The sequence below is a fragment of the Pseudophryne corroboree genome, chromosome 7 (genome assembly GCF_028390025.1).
Source record: "Pseudophryne corroboree isolate aPseCor3 chromosome 7, aPseCor3.hap2, whole genome shotgun sequence".
NCBI lineage: Eukaryota > Metazoa > Chordata > Amphibia > Anura > Myobatrachidae > Pseudophryne > Pseudophryne corroboree.
The window spans coordinates 506,046,571-506,060,478 of NC_086450.1; the positions used below are offsets into that span (position 1 = coordinate 506,046,571).

Sequence of the window (13,908 nt, forward strand, 5' to 3'; positions counted from 1 at the left end):
TCCTGGTTTGACGTCACAAACACACCCAGCGTTCGCCCAGACACTCCTCCGTTTCTCCTGCCACTCCTGCGTTTTTTCCGGAAACGGTAGCGTTTTTTCCCACACGCCCATAAAACGGCCAGTTTCCGCCCAGAAACACCCATTTCCTGTCAATCACACTACGATCGCCAGAGCGATGAAAAAGCAGTGAGTAAAAATCCTAACTTCATAGTAAATTTACTTGGCGCAGTGCGGACATTGCGCGTGCGCACTAAGCGGAAAATCGCTGCGATGCGATGAAATTTACAGAGCGAACAACTCGGAATGAGGGCCATAGTTATAATCTTTATTTCCTGAAGGTCGTGGATGGCGTCCAGAAATACAGGCAGTTCCCGTACCTCATATATTGGTGAGGAAACGGACTACTTTCCAGTACAACATCTCCAGGTACTTCCCGGATGCTCTGACTGTGAGCTGGTATAAGAAGAAGAATGGAGACCAGACATTTAATCCTTTATCTGCTGGTGATAAGTGTGATGTATCCGTCACCCAGTCCCACAGACAGCTTGATGGCACCTACTCCTGTACAGCCTCCCTAGTACTCACTCCATCCCTGGGAGACAGAGGGTCAGAATTCCTCTGCAGAGTGGGACATCCCAGCCTGGAGACACCGATAGAGAGAAGCTCAGGAGAGTTGCAGGTGATGGGTGAGTGGGCCAAGACTGTACATGATATGGGGAGGGCTTCTATGTAACACTTAGTAATCTCCCATTATCACGTGTATCATATGAATATATTAATGTTGGCTTTTTTCATGTTTCCTTTCCAGCTAAACCCAATAAAAGGAAATCTGTGAAACTAAGTTTGGGTAAAGAAGAGGTAAAATACTCTCTACTTCTGGAGAACTTCTTTCCCAGAGATATCCACATTCAGTGGTGTTACGGGTCAGGTGGACAACTAACAGAGACCTGCGCCTCAAAGGAAAAATATAACACTAATATGGATAAAACATTTAGTGTCACAAGTGAGTGTGGACTGCCTGAGACTCACATAAACATCCCGGACTTCAGAGTGCGTGTGACCTGGAGCCATGAGTCTATGGATGAGCCGGAGTGCAGTGAGCTCTCTGTAACAGATACAGGTGAGGCTATGGGAGTCTATGTAATTCTCTTCTGGTGGCAATGTAAGTACCCTACTACAGTACTCTCTATCTCGCTGACTGTCCGCAGTGTCATGGTGACCCTGCCTGCAGGCTGATGGCGATGCTTATTTTATTTTTAGGATCTTTAACACTTGTGCATATATATTTTTTTTAGGTCATTTCTTTTTAACATGTTATGAATGTATGCTGTATTGTCTTCTTTGTGGGTTAGTCGTTCCCCTTTAGCTATTTAGCATTGCAAGACAATTAGCAATTTGTATTAATAGTTGACAGAACAGGAAGGTTTTGCAAGATCAAGAAAAGAGATTTCGGTCTGCCAAAGGGTTGTGTATGCAGTGTTGGACTGGCCCACTGGGGTACAGGGGAAACCACCGTTGGGCCCTACTGCCTGGGGGCCCACCCACTCCTCTAGGGATCAGGTTCCAGACTGTGCTGTTAGTAATCTAGTACAGTATCATGCATGCACTGCAGTATTTACTGTATATATTTATCTAGGGGACCACCACTTGCAAAATGGTTAGGCAAACCAATGTGGTGGCTGGGCACACCCCCTCTAGAGACAGGCCACACCCCTAAACATGGGCCCCTACTACTGTATTCCCCTGGTGGGCCCTACATGCCCCAGTCCGACACTGTGTGTATGTACTGTATGTGTATGTATATGTACAGAATGTCATAATTTGTGTGACAACGTTCTCTTTCCATGAGATCTTTTCTAACTTAACATGTTATGCAGACATGTAAGAAAAAACACTTACTCGCCTCTGATGCAGCCTGGAACCTCATGTGGGAATATCCCGACTGTCGGGAATATAACTGCATACCGGTACAATGAGGGGGTTTAAATAAATAAAAAAATTTAAAAAATGGGGATTCCAGTGCATACACACTTACCGATGAAATTCACAATGTCGCTCATTTTCTCCCTTTGTGAGCAACGTCGTTCACTTTCTCTGCAAGTGTGTATGTTGGCGACGACGCCCGATGTGCGGCACCGCGGGTCATTAATTACCTTCGGTGTTGGCGGTGCATGCATGCTCAATCTGGACTGTCGTGCAGGAGCTGCCTGCACGGCCCGGCTGCTGCATGGTATCCGGTCTCTCGGCCGACCACACTTAGGTAGGTCGACATGGTTTCTAGGTTGACATGTTCTAGGTTGACCTTCTGTCATGTCGACCTAGAGAACATATCGCCCTAGAAACCATGTCAACCTAGTTACTGTCGACCAATAGTGTGGTCGATCCTATGATCCACATCCTCGCTGCGTGACGTCACTGAGCGATATGAACAGTCATATCGCTCAGTGTGTACGGCCAGTCGCCGACCGGCCAGGTCAGGAGGGGAAACACTAGACGACGTCGCTCACAGAGCGGCATTGTTTAATGTGTATGCTCCGTTAGGGGGAATGAATGAGTAAGAGGTACTGTATGAAAGATCTGACTCGTGAAAGAGGTAACTATGCCCGTGGTTCATAGAAATAAGCTATTGGACTCTACAGTAGTATCAGATCTCTAAAGGCGTTATAAATATAGATTATTAAACGTAAATGATGACCCATTGTTCTGATCCAGGGAACAGTCAGATTACCAGTATGTATTCTATGCATTAGTGAGGTTTTGTCTAGCTCTGGATAAACTGGCGGGATAAGAAAAACAAAAATGAGTAACGCAACAGGTTCCTAGATTACTGCATCGGCAGGATGTCATTGAGTTCCGGCAATGGAAGACCAGTGAAGTCAGAGAAGCTTTGAGTCCCCTCCAGGTCAAATCTCTATGTGCCTGTGCCGGCCCTGAACATGTCACATTAAACGAGGGGCCGGTATAAGTGTAGCAACGACCTCTACCTGGGTCTCCAAGCTAAATAATTGCACCGTTTGCAGATGGTACAAAATGAAGCTGCCAGGCTGTTATCCAACCAGCCTCGTTCCAGCCACATAACACCCATCCTCTACTGCCTCCACTGGCTGCCTGTAAGATGACGAATCGTTTTCAAGCCCTACATGACCAGGGCGCTAGGTACTTGACGCAGCTTCTGTTTCTATACTGTCCAGCTCGCTTACTGCCATCTCTGGATGAAAAAGGTGGAGAGGGCCTGGACTGCACACCCTATTACTAAATATATTAAGAGGTGCTATCATGCTGAGGCTTCTAATACTATGCTGGAGAGTGCTGGATGATTTGTGTTTTTTTAGGAACTAAAGCAACATTAGTGAAATGCGTGAGTACAAGAAATTCTTGAGTCTGTTTATGAAGGATTCTAGAGTGGGGGCTCTCGCACTGTATGGGGAAGCGAGTTCCACAGAATTGAACCCCCAGATGAATTTTGGGAGATTCTAGGTACTGCTAAAAGTCCTTCACCTACAGGTGACAGAGGAAGAGAAATGCAGATGCACACTCCTAGCACTAAGAACACTGAGAGTGAGAATAATTTAAATAAACCCTCACAATTAACATGGAGTATAAGTGAAGTTCTTAGCACACATTTGCGCAAATATGCGGGCCCATGTACCGCGACCAGGCGACTTCATCACATCACACAAATATAGAGGAAAGGGGAGGGGGAGGGGGGCTGGACTGCACATCCTGTTACTAAAGATATTTTTTCTCTATATTTGTGTATATATTGTACACTGGAAGGCAAGGCTTCCTTCCTTTGGTGTTGGCACTCCTCCCATTCACCCTCATGTGTTTTCATTAGCTGGGTTCCTGCCCTATTTAGAGGTAAGTCCTGGATACATTTATATAATGTGATAGTATTAGGAATGTTATGGACCCATGTGATGAAGTCACCTGGTCGCTGTACATGGGCACGCATATTTGCGCAAATGTGAGCTAAGAACTTCACTTATACTCCATGTTAATTGTGAGGGTTTATTTAAATTATTCCTAATATCAGTGTTCTTGGTGCCACTGTTATGAGCGACGGCTGTGGCTCATTCCTGTTTTGCATGTCAGTTATGTATTTTATGTTTATAAGTTGTCTTGCAGGCCAGGTTTTCCCGTTGCTCTGTTTTAGAATACTCTTGGTTGCTGCCGCTGGTGAGTCTGTGTAATTGCAGCTTGTTCCCATGTGTTCTGCCTCACCTGGCTGCTAATTGCATCTTGTCAGTTTGGAGTCATGCAACAGGGCAGCTGCATGAAATTATTAATTAGACCTCTCTGTTATATACTGGCTGACTGCAATTCACAGACGCTGGTGATATTTCTAGGTTTCCAGTCTGCTTGAGTTCTGAGCTTGGTTCCTGCTAATTCCTGAGCTCCTGTGTAGCAGTGTCAGTCGAACTGCTTCCTGTGTCGATTCCTGTGTCTGATCCCGTGTCCTGCCGTGAGGCGTTCCTGTCCTGAGGTCCAGTGGTTTTGCCTGTGCCTGGTCAAGTTTCTGGCTTCTTTTTGTCCACCGGTCTGTCGTTTGGGATTCTGCCTGTCCTCCAGTTCTGAGAGTCTGTGTCAGCAGCATTGGGAGTTCCTGTCCATTTGCCAGTATTCGTACCGGTTCCTTGAGTAGCGGCTCTGCCGCGTCCGTCGGCCTAGTCCGCTGTATTCCGTTATTATTTCTGTCACTGGTGTTTTGCAGAGGGTTCTGCTTATGCTGTCACCGCCGGTACACAAAAGTATTGTGTCGGCGTGTGGTCAGCATTTCCTTTGTTGTTCTTTTCCTTTGGCGGCAAGCCACACATACATTTAGTTTTAGGCTAGTTAGTAGCCCCTGGCTTTGGTTGTTTCAGCTAGAGGGCCCCTTGTTATCACCCTGTCTCGGTACACTCTTTGTCTCTCATTAAGACCTGAGGGGGCATCGAAGTTGGGCAGACATAATCCGCCCTTCAAACGCGGCTGCCATGGGCTCAAGCAACCATAGTCTCGCAAGAGTGTACTGACAGCACGGGCGAGACAACGGAGATAGGGCGCCAGGGGCTATTCCCTTTCCATTCCCCTTTCCCTGCATTACGTCCTGGTGCTCTGGACTCGCTTCATAACATCTCCCTTGTTCTGAGCACCAGGAACCTAACATTATCACCAGCCATACCACAAAAAAGAAATAAAACTTTTTTTTCTTTTTTGGCCCAGTCCAGTGTCTAGTCTAGAATCCAGTCCTGTCTAGAATTCAGTGTGCAGAATCCAATCCGGTGTTTAGAATCCAGTCCTGTCTAGAATTCAGTGTGCAGAATCCAATCCGGTGTTTAGAATCCAGTCCTGTCTAGAATTCAGTGTGCAGAATCTAGTCATGTTTTGAAATCCAGTCCTGTTTAGAGTCCGGTGTTTAGAATCCAGTCCGTTTTGTTTTTTTAAAAACAGTCTTGCCTTGTCTAGTTCTTGTCTAGTTTTAAATCCTCCTATGTCTACTATGCAAGCCCTGCAGGCATCTCTCGCAGCTCTGAACTCTGCTTTCAGTTCTTTGAGACCAGAGCGACTAGAAGTTTTGCAGCAATCCCTAAAGCAACTGCAAAACCTTCTGACTAAAATCTTGCTCATCTTGCCAGAAGTCATTGAGAGTACCTCTATCTCTAAAGAGACTCTTGTTCACAGTATGGTGACAAGATAATCCTCTGGTTTAATTGAAGAGAAAAGGTTTAAAAGTTTTCAGCGGCCCAGGCTCTCAGAAGAGGAGCGTCTGCGTCGCAGAAACTTAAACTTATGCCTATATTGTGGGGGTTTAGGCCACTATCTGCAGACCTGTGAGTTGCGCAAGCCAAAGTGTGGTGACGAGTCTTGCCCTCTGGCCAAGTTGAGTCAGTATACAAGACCTACTCCTGTCTCTACTGTGGCAGAGGTACTTGTCACACATCCCACACTAAAAAGCTCTCTGTCCTATAATTGGGGTCCTTGGGCAAGGGAGCCCCATTATAGATTCAGGAATCAAAAGAGAATGTTTCTCTCCTCTCTTGAGGTTACTGTTGAAGCAGAGTTGCAAGCCCCTGGAGTGGTGCCCATAGCCCAGGGTCCTGGAGTGGTGCCCGTAGCCCAGGGTCCTGGAGAGGTGCCCGATGCTCAGGATCTTGGTGCGTTGCCCGATGCCCAGAGTGCTGGAGTGGTACCCGATGCCCAGAGTGCTGGAGCGGTACCCGATGCCCTAGCTTATAGAGGGACATCAAATATTATAGCTCAGGTTTCCATACCAGAAGGGGTCTCAGAAGCTGTTACCCCAGGTAGGGACTTGAAGAGCGCAACCCCAGAAAGTGTATCTAAAACCATAGTTCTTGAAGGGAACTCGAGAAGCAAAACCCCAGAAGGGATCTTTGAAGTAATATCCCCAAGTGGGATCTCGAGAGACGCAGCCTCTAAGAAGGGTCTAGAGGTCACTTCCATAGGAAAGAACTTAAGAGGCGTAGCATTAGTGGAGGTGCTAAAGGTTATAACTTCAGCAAAAGTCCCGGAAGTCATAGTCCCGGGAGAAGTTTAGATAATTATCGACTCAGAGAGGGAGGCCAATGGCTCAGTCCCAGTGAAGGAAGTCGATGGCTCGATCCCAGTTAGGGAGGCCGATGGCTCGGTCCCAGTGGGGGAGGCCGACGGCTCGGTCCCAGTAAAAGAATCTGAGGTGCTGACCCCAGCGGGGTTCCCGGAGGCCTCTGCCCCAGCGGGGTTCCCGGAGGCATCTGCCCCAGCGGGGTTCCCGGAGGCCACTGCCCCAGCGGGGTTCCCGGAGGCCACTGCCCCAGCGGGGTTCCCGGAGGCCACTGCCCCGGGTGGGGTTCAGAAAGTCACTGCCCCGGGTGGGGTTCAGAAAGTCACTGCCCCGGGTGGGGTTCAGACAGTCACTGCACCGGGTGGGGTTCAGAGAGTCTCAGCCTCGAGTAAGGTCAATAGTGACCAGGTCCTAGCAAAGCACTCCAGTCAGTCAGATGGGAAGGAAACAGATCCTGACTCTGTTGATATCTCAACATCCATAATCTTTGATGGGGACTTAGCCCAATTTCTGGCGCTTTACAAACACTATTACATTATTATGTTGTCTAGACCATTTCTGGGCATCACTTCAGAGAACCTTGTGCTCTATCTGATTTATTCTTTTAGAGGAGAGCCTTTTGAGTGGGCGACCAGCCTAATGAAAGCTGAAGATCCCATTCTTCAGGATCCCCCAGCATTCAGTGATGCAATTATTAAAAGATATGGTTCCAAAGAAATTGGTTCAGGTTCCTCTAAGTCACCCGTCTTGTCTGTTGAGAGTCCACCAAATACTGTAAACTCGGCACAAGAGTCCCAGCCCGTTGTTTTGACTGCAGGATGTGCTTTTCTGATTTCTTCTTCTTCTAATAATAGTACTTTGCCAGAAAGTTCAGCTCCCAAGGGTAAGAAACCTGTCTCTGATTTGAACGCAGCCTTGCTGGGTGGTACCATCAGTTCAGACAATGTTTGGGGAATTACCTTGGTCAGACCTAAAGAGCTTTGTAAAAAGAAGAAGAAGAAAAAGAAATAATTTTTGACTCTTGCCTTGATTAAAAAAAAAAAAAAAGAAAGATTTTATTTCCTTGTCTTGTGTCCAGTGGCCACCGTCAGGGGGAGGGCACTGTTACAAGCTGTGGTTGCAGCTTGTTTCTGTTTTCGTGTCTGTTAGACCAGTGTGTCAGGTTGTTGTTTTTTTGTATCCCTTGTTTTGGATAGTCTGTATTTTGGGGTCCTTTGACCCCTCCTCAAGGGGGGGGGGGGTACTGTTATGAGCCACGGCTGTGGCTCATTCCTGTTTTGCATGTCAGTTATGTATTTTATGTTTATAAGTTGTCTTGCAGGCCAGGTTTTCCCGTTGCTCTGTTTTAGAATACTCTTGGTTGCTGCCGCTGGTGAGTCTGTGTAATTGCAGCTTGTTCCCATGTGTTCAGCCTCACCTGGCTGCTAATTGCATCTTGTCAGTTTGGAGTCATGCAACAGGGCAGCTGCATGAAATTATTAATTAGGCCTCTCTGTTATATGCTGGCTGACTGCAATTCACAGACGCTGGTGATATTTCTAGGTTTCCAGTCTGCTTGAGTTCTGAGCTTGGTTCCTGCTAATTCCTGAGCTCCTGTGTAGCAGTGTCAGTCGAACTGCTTCCTGTGTCGATTCCTGTGTCAGTCCCTGTGTCGATTCCTGTGTATGATCCCGTGTCCTGCCGTGAGGCGTTTCTGTCCTGAGGTCCAGTGGCTTTGCCTGTGCCTGGTCAAGTTTCTGGCTTCTTGGTGTCCACCGGTCTGTCGTTTGGGATTCTGCCTGTCCTCCAGTTCTGAGAGTCTGTGTCAGCAGCATTGGGAGTTCCTGTCCATTTGCCAGTATTCGTACCGGTTCCGTGAGTAGCGGCTCTGCCGCGTCCGTCGGCCTAGGCCGCTGTATTCCGTTATTATTTCTGTCACTGGTGTTTTGCAGAGGGTTCTGCTTATGCTGTCACCGCCGGTACACAAAAGTATTGTGTCGGTGTGTGGTCAGCATTTCCTTTGTTGTTCTTTTCCTTTGGCGGCAAGCCGCACATACATTTAGTTTTAGGCTAGTTAGTAGGGGTCTGGGACTCAGGGTCGACAGCACAAAGGTCGACACACTTTAGGTCGACACCAATTGGTCGACACACATTAGGTCGACAGGGTCAAAAGGTCGACAGGAACAAGGTCGACATGGAAAAAAGGTCGACATGAGTTTTTTATGTTTTTTTGGTGTCGTTTTCTTCGTAGAGTGACCGGGAACCCGAATTAGTGCACCGCGTCCCCTCGAATGGCTCGCTTCGCTCGCCATGCTTCGGGCATGGTGCCTTCGTCCGCTACCGCTTCGCTCGGCACACTTTACCGTTCCAATCGTAGTCCACGTGGATCGTTAAGTATGAAAAGGTTCAAAAAAAGAAAAAAATCATGAAAAACTCATGTCGACCTTTTTCCATGTCGACCTTGTTCCTGTCGACCTTTTGACCTTGTCGACCTTTTGACCCTGCCGACCTAATGTGTGTCGACCAATTGGTGTCGACCTAAAGTGTGTCGACCTTTGTGCTGTCGACCTGGAGTCCGGATACCAGTTAGTAGCCCCTGGCTTTGGTTGTTTCAGCTAGAGGGCCCCTTGTTATCACCCTGTCTCGGTACACTCTTTGTCTCTCATTAAGACCTGAGGGGGCATCGAAGTTGGGCAGACATAATCCGCCTTTCAAACGCGGCTGCCATGGGCTCAAGCAACCATAGTCTCGCAAGGGTGTATTGACAGCACGGGCGAGACAACGGAGATAGGGCGCCAGGGGCTATTCCCTTTCCATTCCCCTTTCCCAGCGTTACGTCCTGGTGCTCTGGACTCGCTTCATAACATCTCCCTTGTTCTGAGCACCAGGAACCTAACAGCCACGTGTAGATGAAGGACTTTTAGCAGTACCTAGAATCTCCCATAATTCATCATGTGGCTCCAACTCTGTGGAACTCGCTTCCCCGCACAGTGCAAGAGCCTCCACTCTATAATCCTTCATAAACAGACTCCAGACTTTCCTGGGCTTACGCGTTTCACTAATGTTGATTTAGTTCCTAAAAAACACAACCCAAATGTTTAGTTTTCTCTCTTGTTAAACATATTTTGTGCTGTAAATGCAAAAGCAATTTGATTCCTATTGCGAGAAAAGTGCTATATACTGTAAATAACATTATTATTTATTATTATTTTTACCAAATACAGGTATTACTTATTCCCAGGGATTTTCCCAGGATTTTAAGAGTTCTCTTTGGAAATTAACCTATTTGTATAACAGTTTGGGGACTGAGGAGGAAATACAATTGCCAGCTGTATCTTCTTAGTGTTCTCTTAAACATTGTTTTTATCTTTACTATGTGACGTGATTATGTGACCATTACTCTCCTGTAGATTATCCCTGGCGCCCACAAATGGAGATTTCGGTTCCACATCTAAGAATGAATGAAGAGGCCTCGCTGCAATGTACCATCTCCAAGTACTTCCCAAGTGCTGTGACTGTGACGTGGCTGAGAAAGGACCCAGTATCTGGGGACACGCGCTGTGTATCTCCCAGTGGCCTGTACATTGTGTCCACTGAACATTTAGGGAGACAGCCTGATAACACGTACTCCTGCCGGTCACGCCTGACCTTCCTGCCTACCCTGGATGAAGAACATGGTGCTGAATTCATATGCCGGGTGCAGCATCCCAGCCTGGTGCAGCCCCTGGAGAGGAGCACGGGACCGCTGCACGTAACTGGTGAGTATCGGGTGCTCCATGGTGAGGTCACATTTTTCTACAGCTTTACATTTTAAATTAGCACTTCCCAGCATGAACATCGGCCACTGCATGCAAACACGAATTAGACCCATAATACGCTACTTCTCCGTGCGTATGATTACCCGCCCGCCTTTTACCTGCCCAGGAACATCCAACACGTCTTCTCTGTGCGTGCATCTGACTCTGCACTGCCACTCCGTGCGAACACCATCGGGGCACATGCGCTGTGTGATTCAGACGCACATGCAGGCAAAAAACACCGCTCCACTGCGTCCGGCATCGCCCCCTGCGCCCAACTCAGGATCGGGCCCCTTTGTGGTTCATTGTCACTTTTTACTTTTTCTCCTGATTCTCAAAGGAGAGTTCTGGATATTTTATCCTATGATACAATAGTAGAGAAGATTTAAATGAGTGATCATAGCGCACACACAGGTACACAATGACTACAACAACACACTGATAAATGAAACAATTATACTCCGGGAGTGCCCTATAGGAGAACACTGAGGAGCGTTGGCTGCAGTTATGACTCCAGTGTCTGTAGCTCTGGTGAGAGCTCATTATATAGAAAGGTGACTGGGTAAATGTCCTGGTTGTACACTGAGATGAGTCCTACAGCTCCATTATCTTATCTCCTGCCTGGTTTCCTCCTCACAGACACACACCAGGATAACCCGCCTCAGCATCACGGACACAATGACACCCACTATGAGATTCCTCCATCACATTACGTAACTACAGATGGGAACAGAGACGTCAGTAAGTTTTGCAGCTCTTTACAAATCAGGACAAATAAAATAAGACTCATTTATGACGTTGCGGAGCTGCCGGGTTGCAGCATAAATTCCTCCTGTTGGGTCATCTTCATTCTATTTGTTGTTGCTGTCGCTCTCATTGATATTGGGAATGACACGGCTAGGAGACTGATGGTGGAGAACTATGACTACCAGGGAGAGGCTAGCTGCTGGGTGACGTTGTTCCATGATAAATGTGGGCTAGACCCGGCCAGTGTGGACATAGTGACTGCAATCATTATAGATGAGACAATGACGGAGGCATACTTGGGTCTACTTCCCCTTCAGGTCTCTATGTGGATGCAGGAGTGAGAGGGAATAGAAGTGGGAGGTAGGACGTTTGCTAGGGTGCGATATGCCACGTGATTCGTGGTGAGGCCGGTGGTCTGCAGATCACAGCTGGTAGAAGCTCTCCGGTTGGGACAACACTCCAAAAATATGAGCTGACAGGGTCCTAATCATCTGCAGATACTCCTGATGCTTTTGGGGAACAGTGAGGATGAGTAACCCCACAGATAGAAACATAGAATTTGACGGCAGATAAGAAACACCTGATTTTTTTAAACCTTTAGGTAATCTCAACCCTTTTTGAACCTTAGTTCTTTGTAAGGATGATGTACTATTGTCCGTCACCGCCACGGAACACAAGCTGAACACACCTGCTGCTAGTGGCTGCACCAATACTGAGTTCTGTAAATGTCCCTCAGTAGTAGAAAGGGTCATGTCCTCTGTAAGGTTAGAAGGTGTAAAAGTAAAGGAGGACTTTGTATATCTGGATGCGTTCAGCATAACAGTGGTCAGGTCATGTGAACAACCCTGGAATCATGACACAACATGGGAGGCCGGCACCGGAACACCAAAAGCCAACATCCCGAAGGTAACTATCAGGGTTAGAGTTAGGAATTGAGGGCGGGGTTAGCCACCCTCAGAGAGTTATCCCTAGTAGCCAACCCCCGGAGGATTAGGGTAGGGGAGGGTAAAAATAAAATACCTCCTCCAATGTTGGGATCTTTACTGTTGAGATGTCATACCGAACCCTGTATAACTTGTGGGCTGCCTAATGGCAGTAAGTATGTGTAACACATCCTTGTAAGATATGAATGGAAACATCAGTTCTATAGATCTGAGAAGTCACAATAATCTGCCACACGTTATGTTCCTGTTACTCTCTTCTCAGGTCAGGAAAATATCATGTTAAATAATTTATCCAACACATCTATAGAACAAGGTGAGTTTATATGATGGACATGCTACTGTTTATACATATTAAGTTGCAGAGGCGTAACTAGGGTTTCTGGAGCCCAGGGCAAGATGGAAAATGGCGCCCCCCCCCCCCCCCCCTTTAAAAAAAAAAAAACCACCAAAAGAAGCATGTGCGCGCGTCGAAGGCGTGCGCGAAAAAAAATGGGCGTGGTCACACTCAAGAAGGGGTGTGGCTACGCTCCAGAAGGGGTGTGGCCACTGAAAATGGCCCACAGTGCCAGTTACATTGCCAGATACATGCCCCACTCAGTGCCAGATACAATGCCCCACTCAGTGCCGGATACAATGCCCCACTCAGTGCCGGATACAATGCCCCACTCAGTGCCGGATACAATGCCCCACTCAGTGCCGGATACAATGCCCCACTCAGTGCCGGATACAATGCCCCACTCAGTGCCGGATACAATGCCAGTTACAGTGCCCCACTGTGCCAGTTACAGTGCCCCACAGTGCCGGATACAGTGCCCCACAGTGCCGGATACAGTGCCCCACAGTGCCGGATACAGTGCCCCACAGTGCCAGTTACATGCCCCACAGTGCCAGTTACAGTGCCCCACAGTGCCAGTTACAGTGCCAGTTACAGTGCCCCACAGTGCCGGATACATGCCCCATAGTGCCAGTTACATGCCCCACAGTGCTGGATACAATGCCCGACAGTGCCAGATACAGTGCCCCACAGCGCCAGTTACAGTGCCCCACAGTGCTGGATACATGCCCCACAGTGCCAGATACAGTGCCAGTTACATGCCCCACAGTGCCAGTTACAGTGCCGGATACATGCCCCATAGTGCCAGTTACAGTGCCCCACAGTGCCAGTTACATGCCCCACAGTGCCAGTTACATGCCCCACAGTGCTGGATACAATGCCCGACAGTGCCAGATACAGTGCCCCACAGCGCCAGTTACAGTGCCCCACAGTGCTGGATACATGCCCCACAGTGCCAGATACAGTGCCCCACAGTGCCGGATACATGCCCCATAGCGCCAGTTATAGTGCCCCACAGTGCCGGATACATGCCCCACAGTGCCAGATACAGTGCCCCACAGTGCCAGTTACATGCCCCACAGTGCCAGTTACAGTGCCCCACAGTGCCAGTTACAGTGCCAGTTACAGTGCCCCACAGTGCCGGATACATGCCCCGTAGTGCCAGTTACATGCCCCACAGTGCTGGATACAATGCCCGACAGTGCCAGATACAGTGCCCCACAGCGCCAGTTACAGTGCCCCACAGTGCTGGATACATGCCCCACAGTGCCAGATACAGTGCCAGTTACATGCCCCACAGTGCCAGTTACAGTGCCCCACAGTGCCAGTTACAGTGCCGGATACATGCCCCATAGTGCCAGTTACAGTGCCCCACAGTGCCAGTTACATGCCCCACAGTGCCAGTTACATGCCCCACAGTGCTGGATACAATGCCCGACAGTGCCAGATACAGTGCCCCACAGCGCCAGTTACAGTGCCCCACAGCGCCAGTTACAGTGCCCCACAGTGCCAGATACAGTGCCCCACAGTGCCGGATACATGCCCCATAGCGCCAGTTACAGT

At 48.3% G+C, this 13,908-nt stretch overlaps 1 protein-coding gene across 5 annotated transcripts in view; it reads left to right on the plus strand.

Annotated features, from left to right (window-relative positions):
* LOC134945847 (uncharacterized) overlaps positions 1-13,908 on the plus strand; it is an 87,473-nt gene that overhangs the window by 35,630 nt on the left and 37,935 nt on the right. For 2 of the 5 annotated variants that reach the window (XM_063935377.1, XM_063935373.1), the window contains 5 exons: positions 339-686; positions 809-1,120; positions 9,934-10,281; positions 10,960-11,061; positions 12,274-12,324. In XM_063935377.1, coding sequence (XP_063791447.1) covers positions 339-686; positions 809-1,120; positions 9,934-10,281; positions 10,960-11,061; positions 12,274-12,324 — 1,161 coding nt within the window. The remainder of the gene's footprint in view (positions 1-338; positions 687-808; positions 1,121-9,933; positions 10,282-10,959; positions 11,062-12,273; positions 12,325-13,908) is intronic. The other 3 variants (XM_063935374.1, XM_063935375.1, XM_063935376.1) reach the window with 3 other exon arrangements.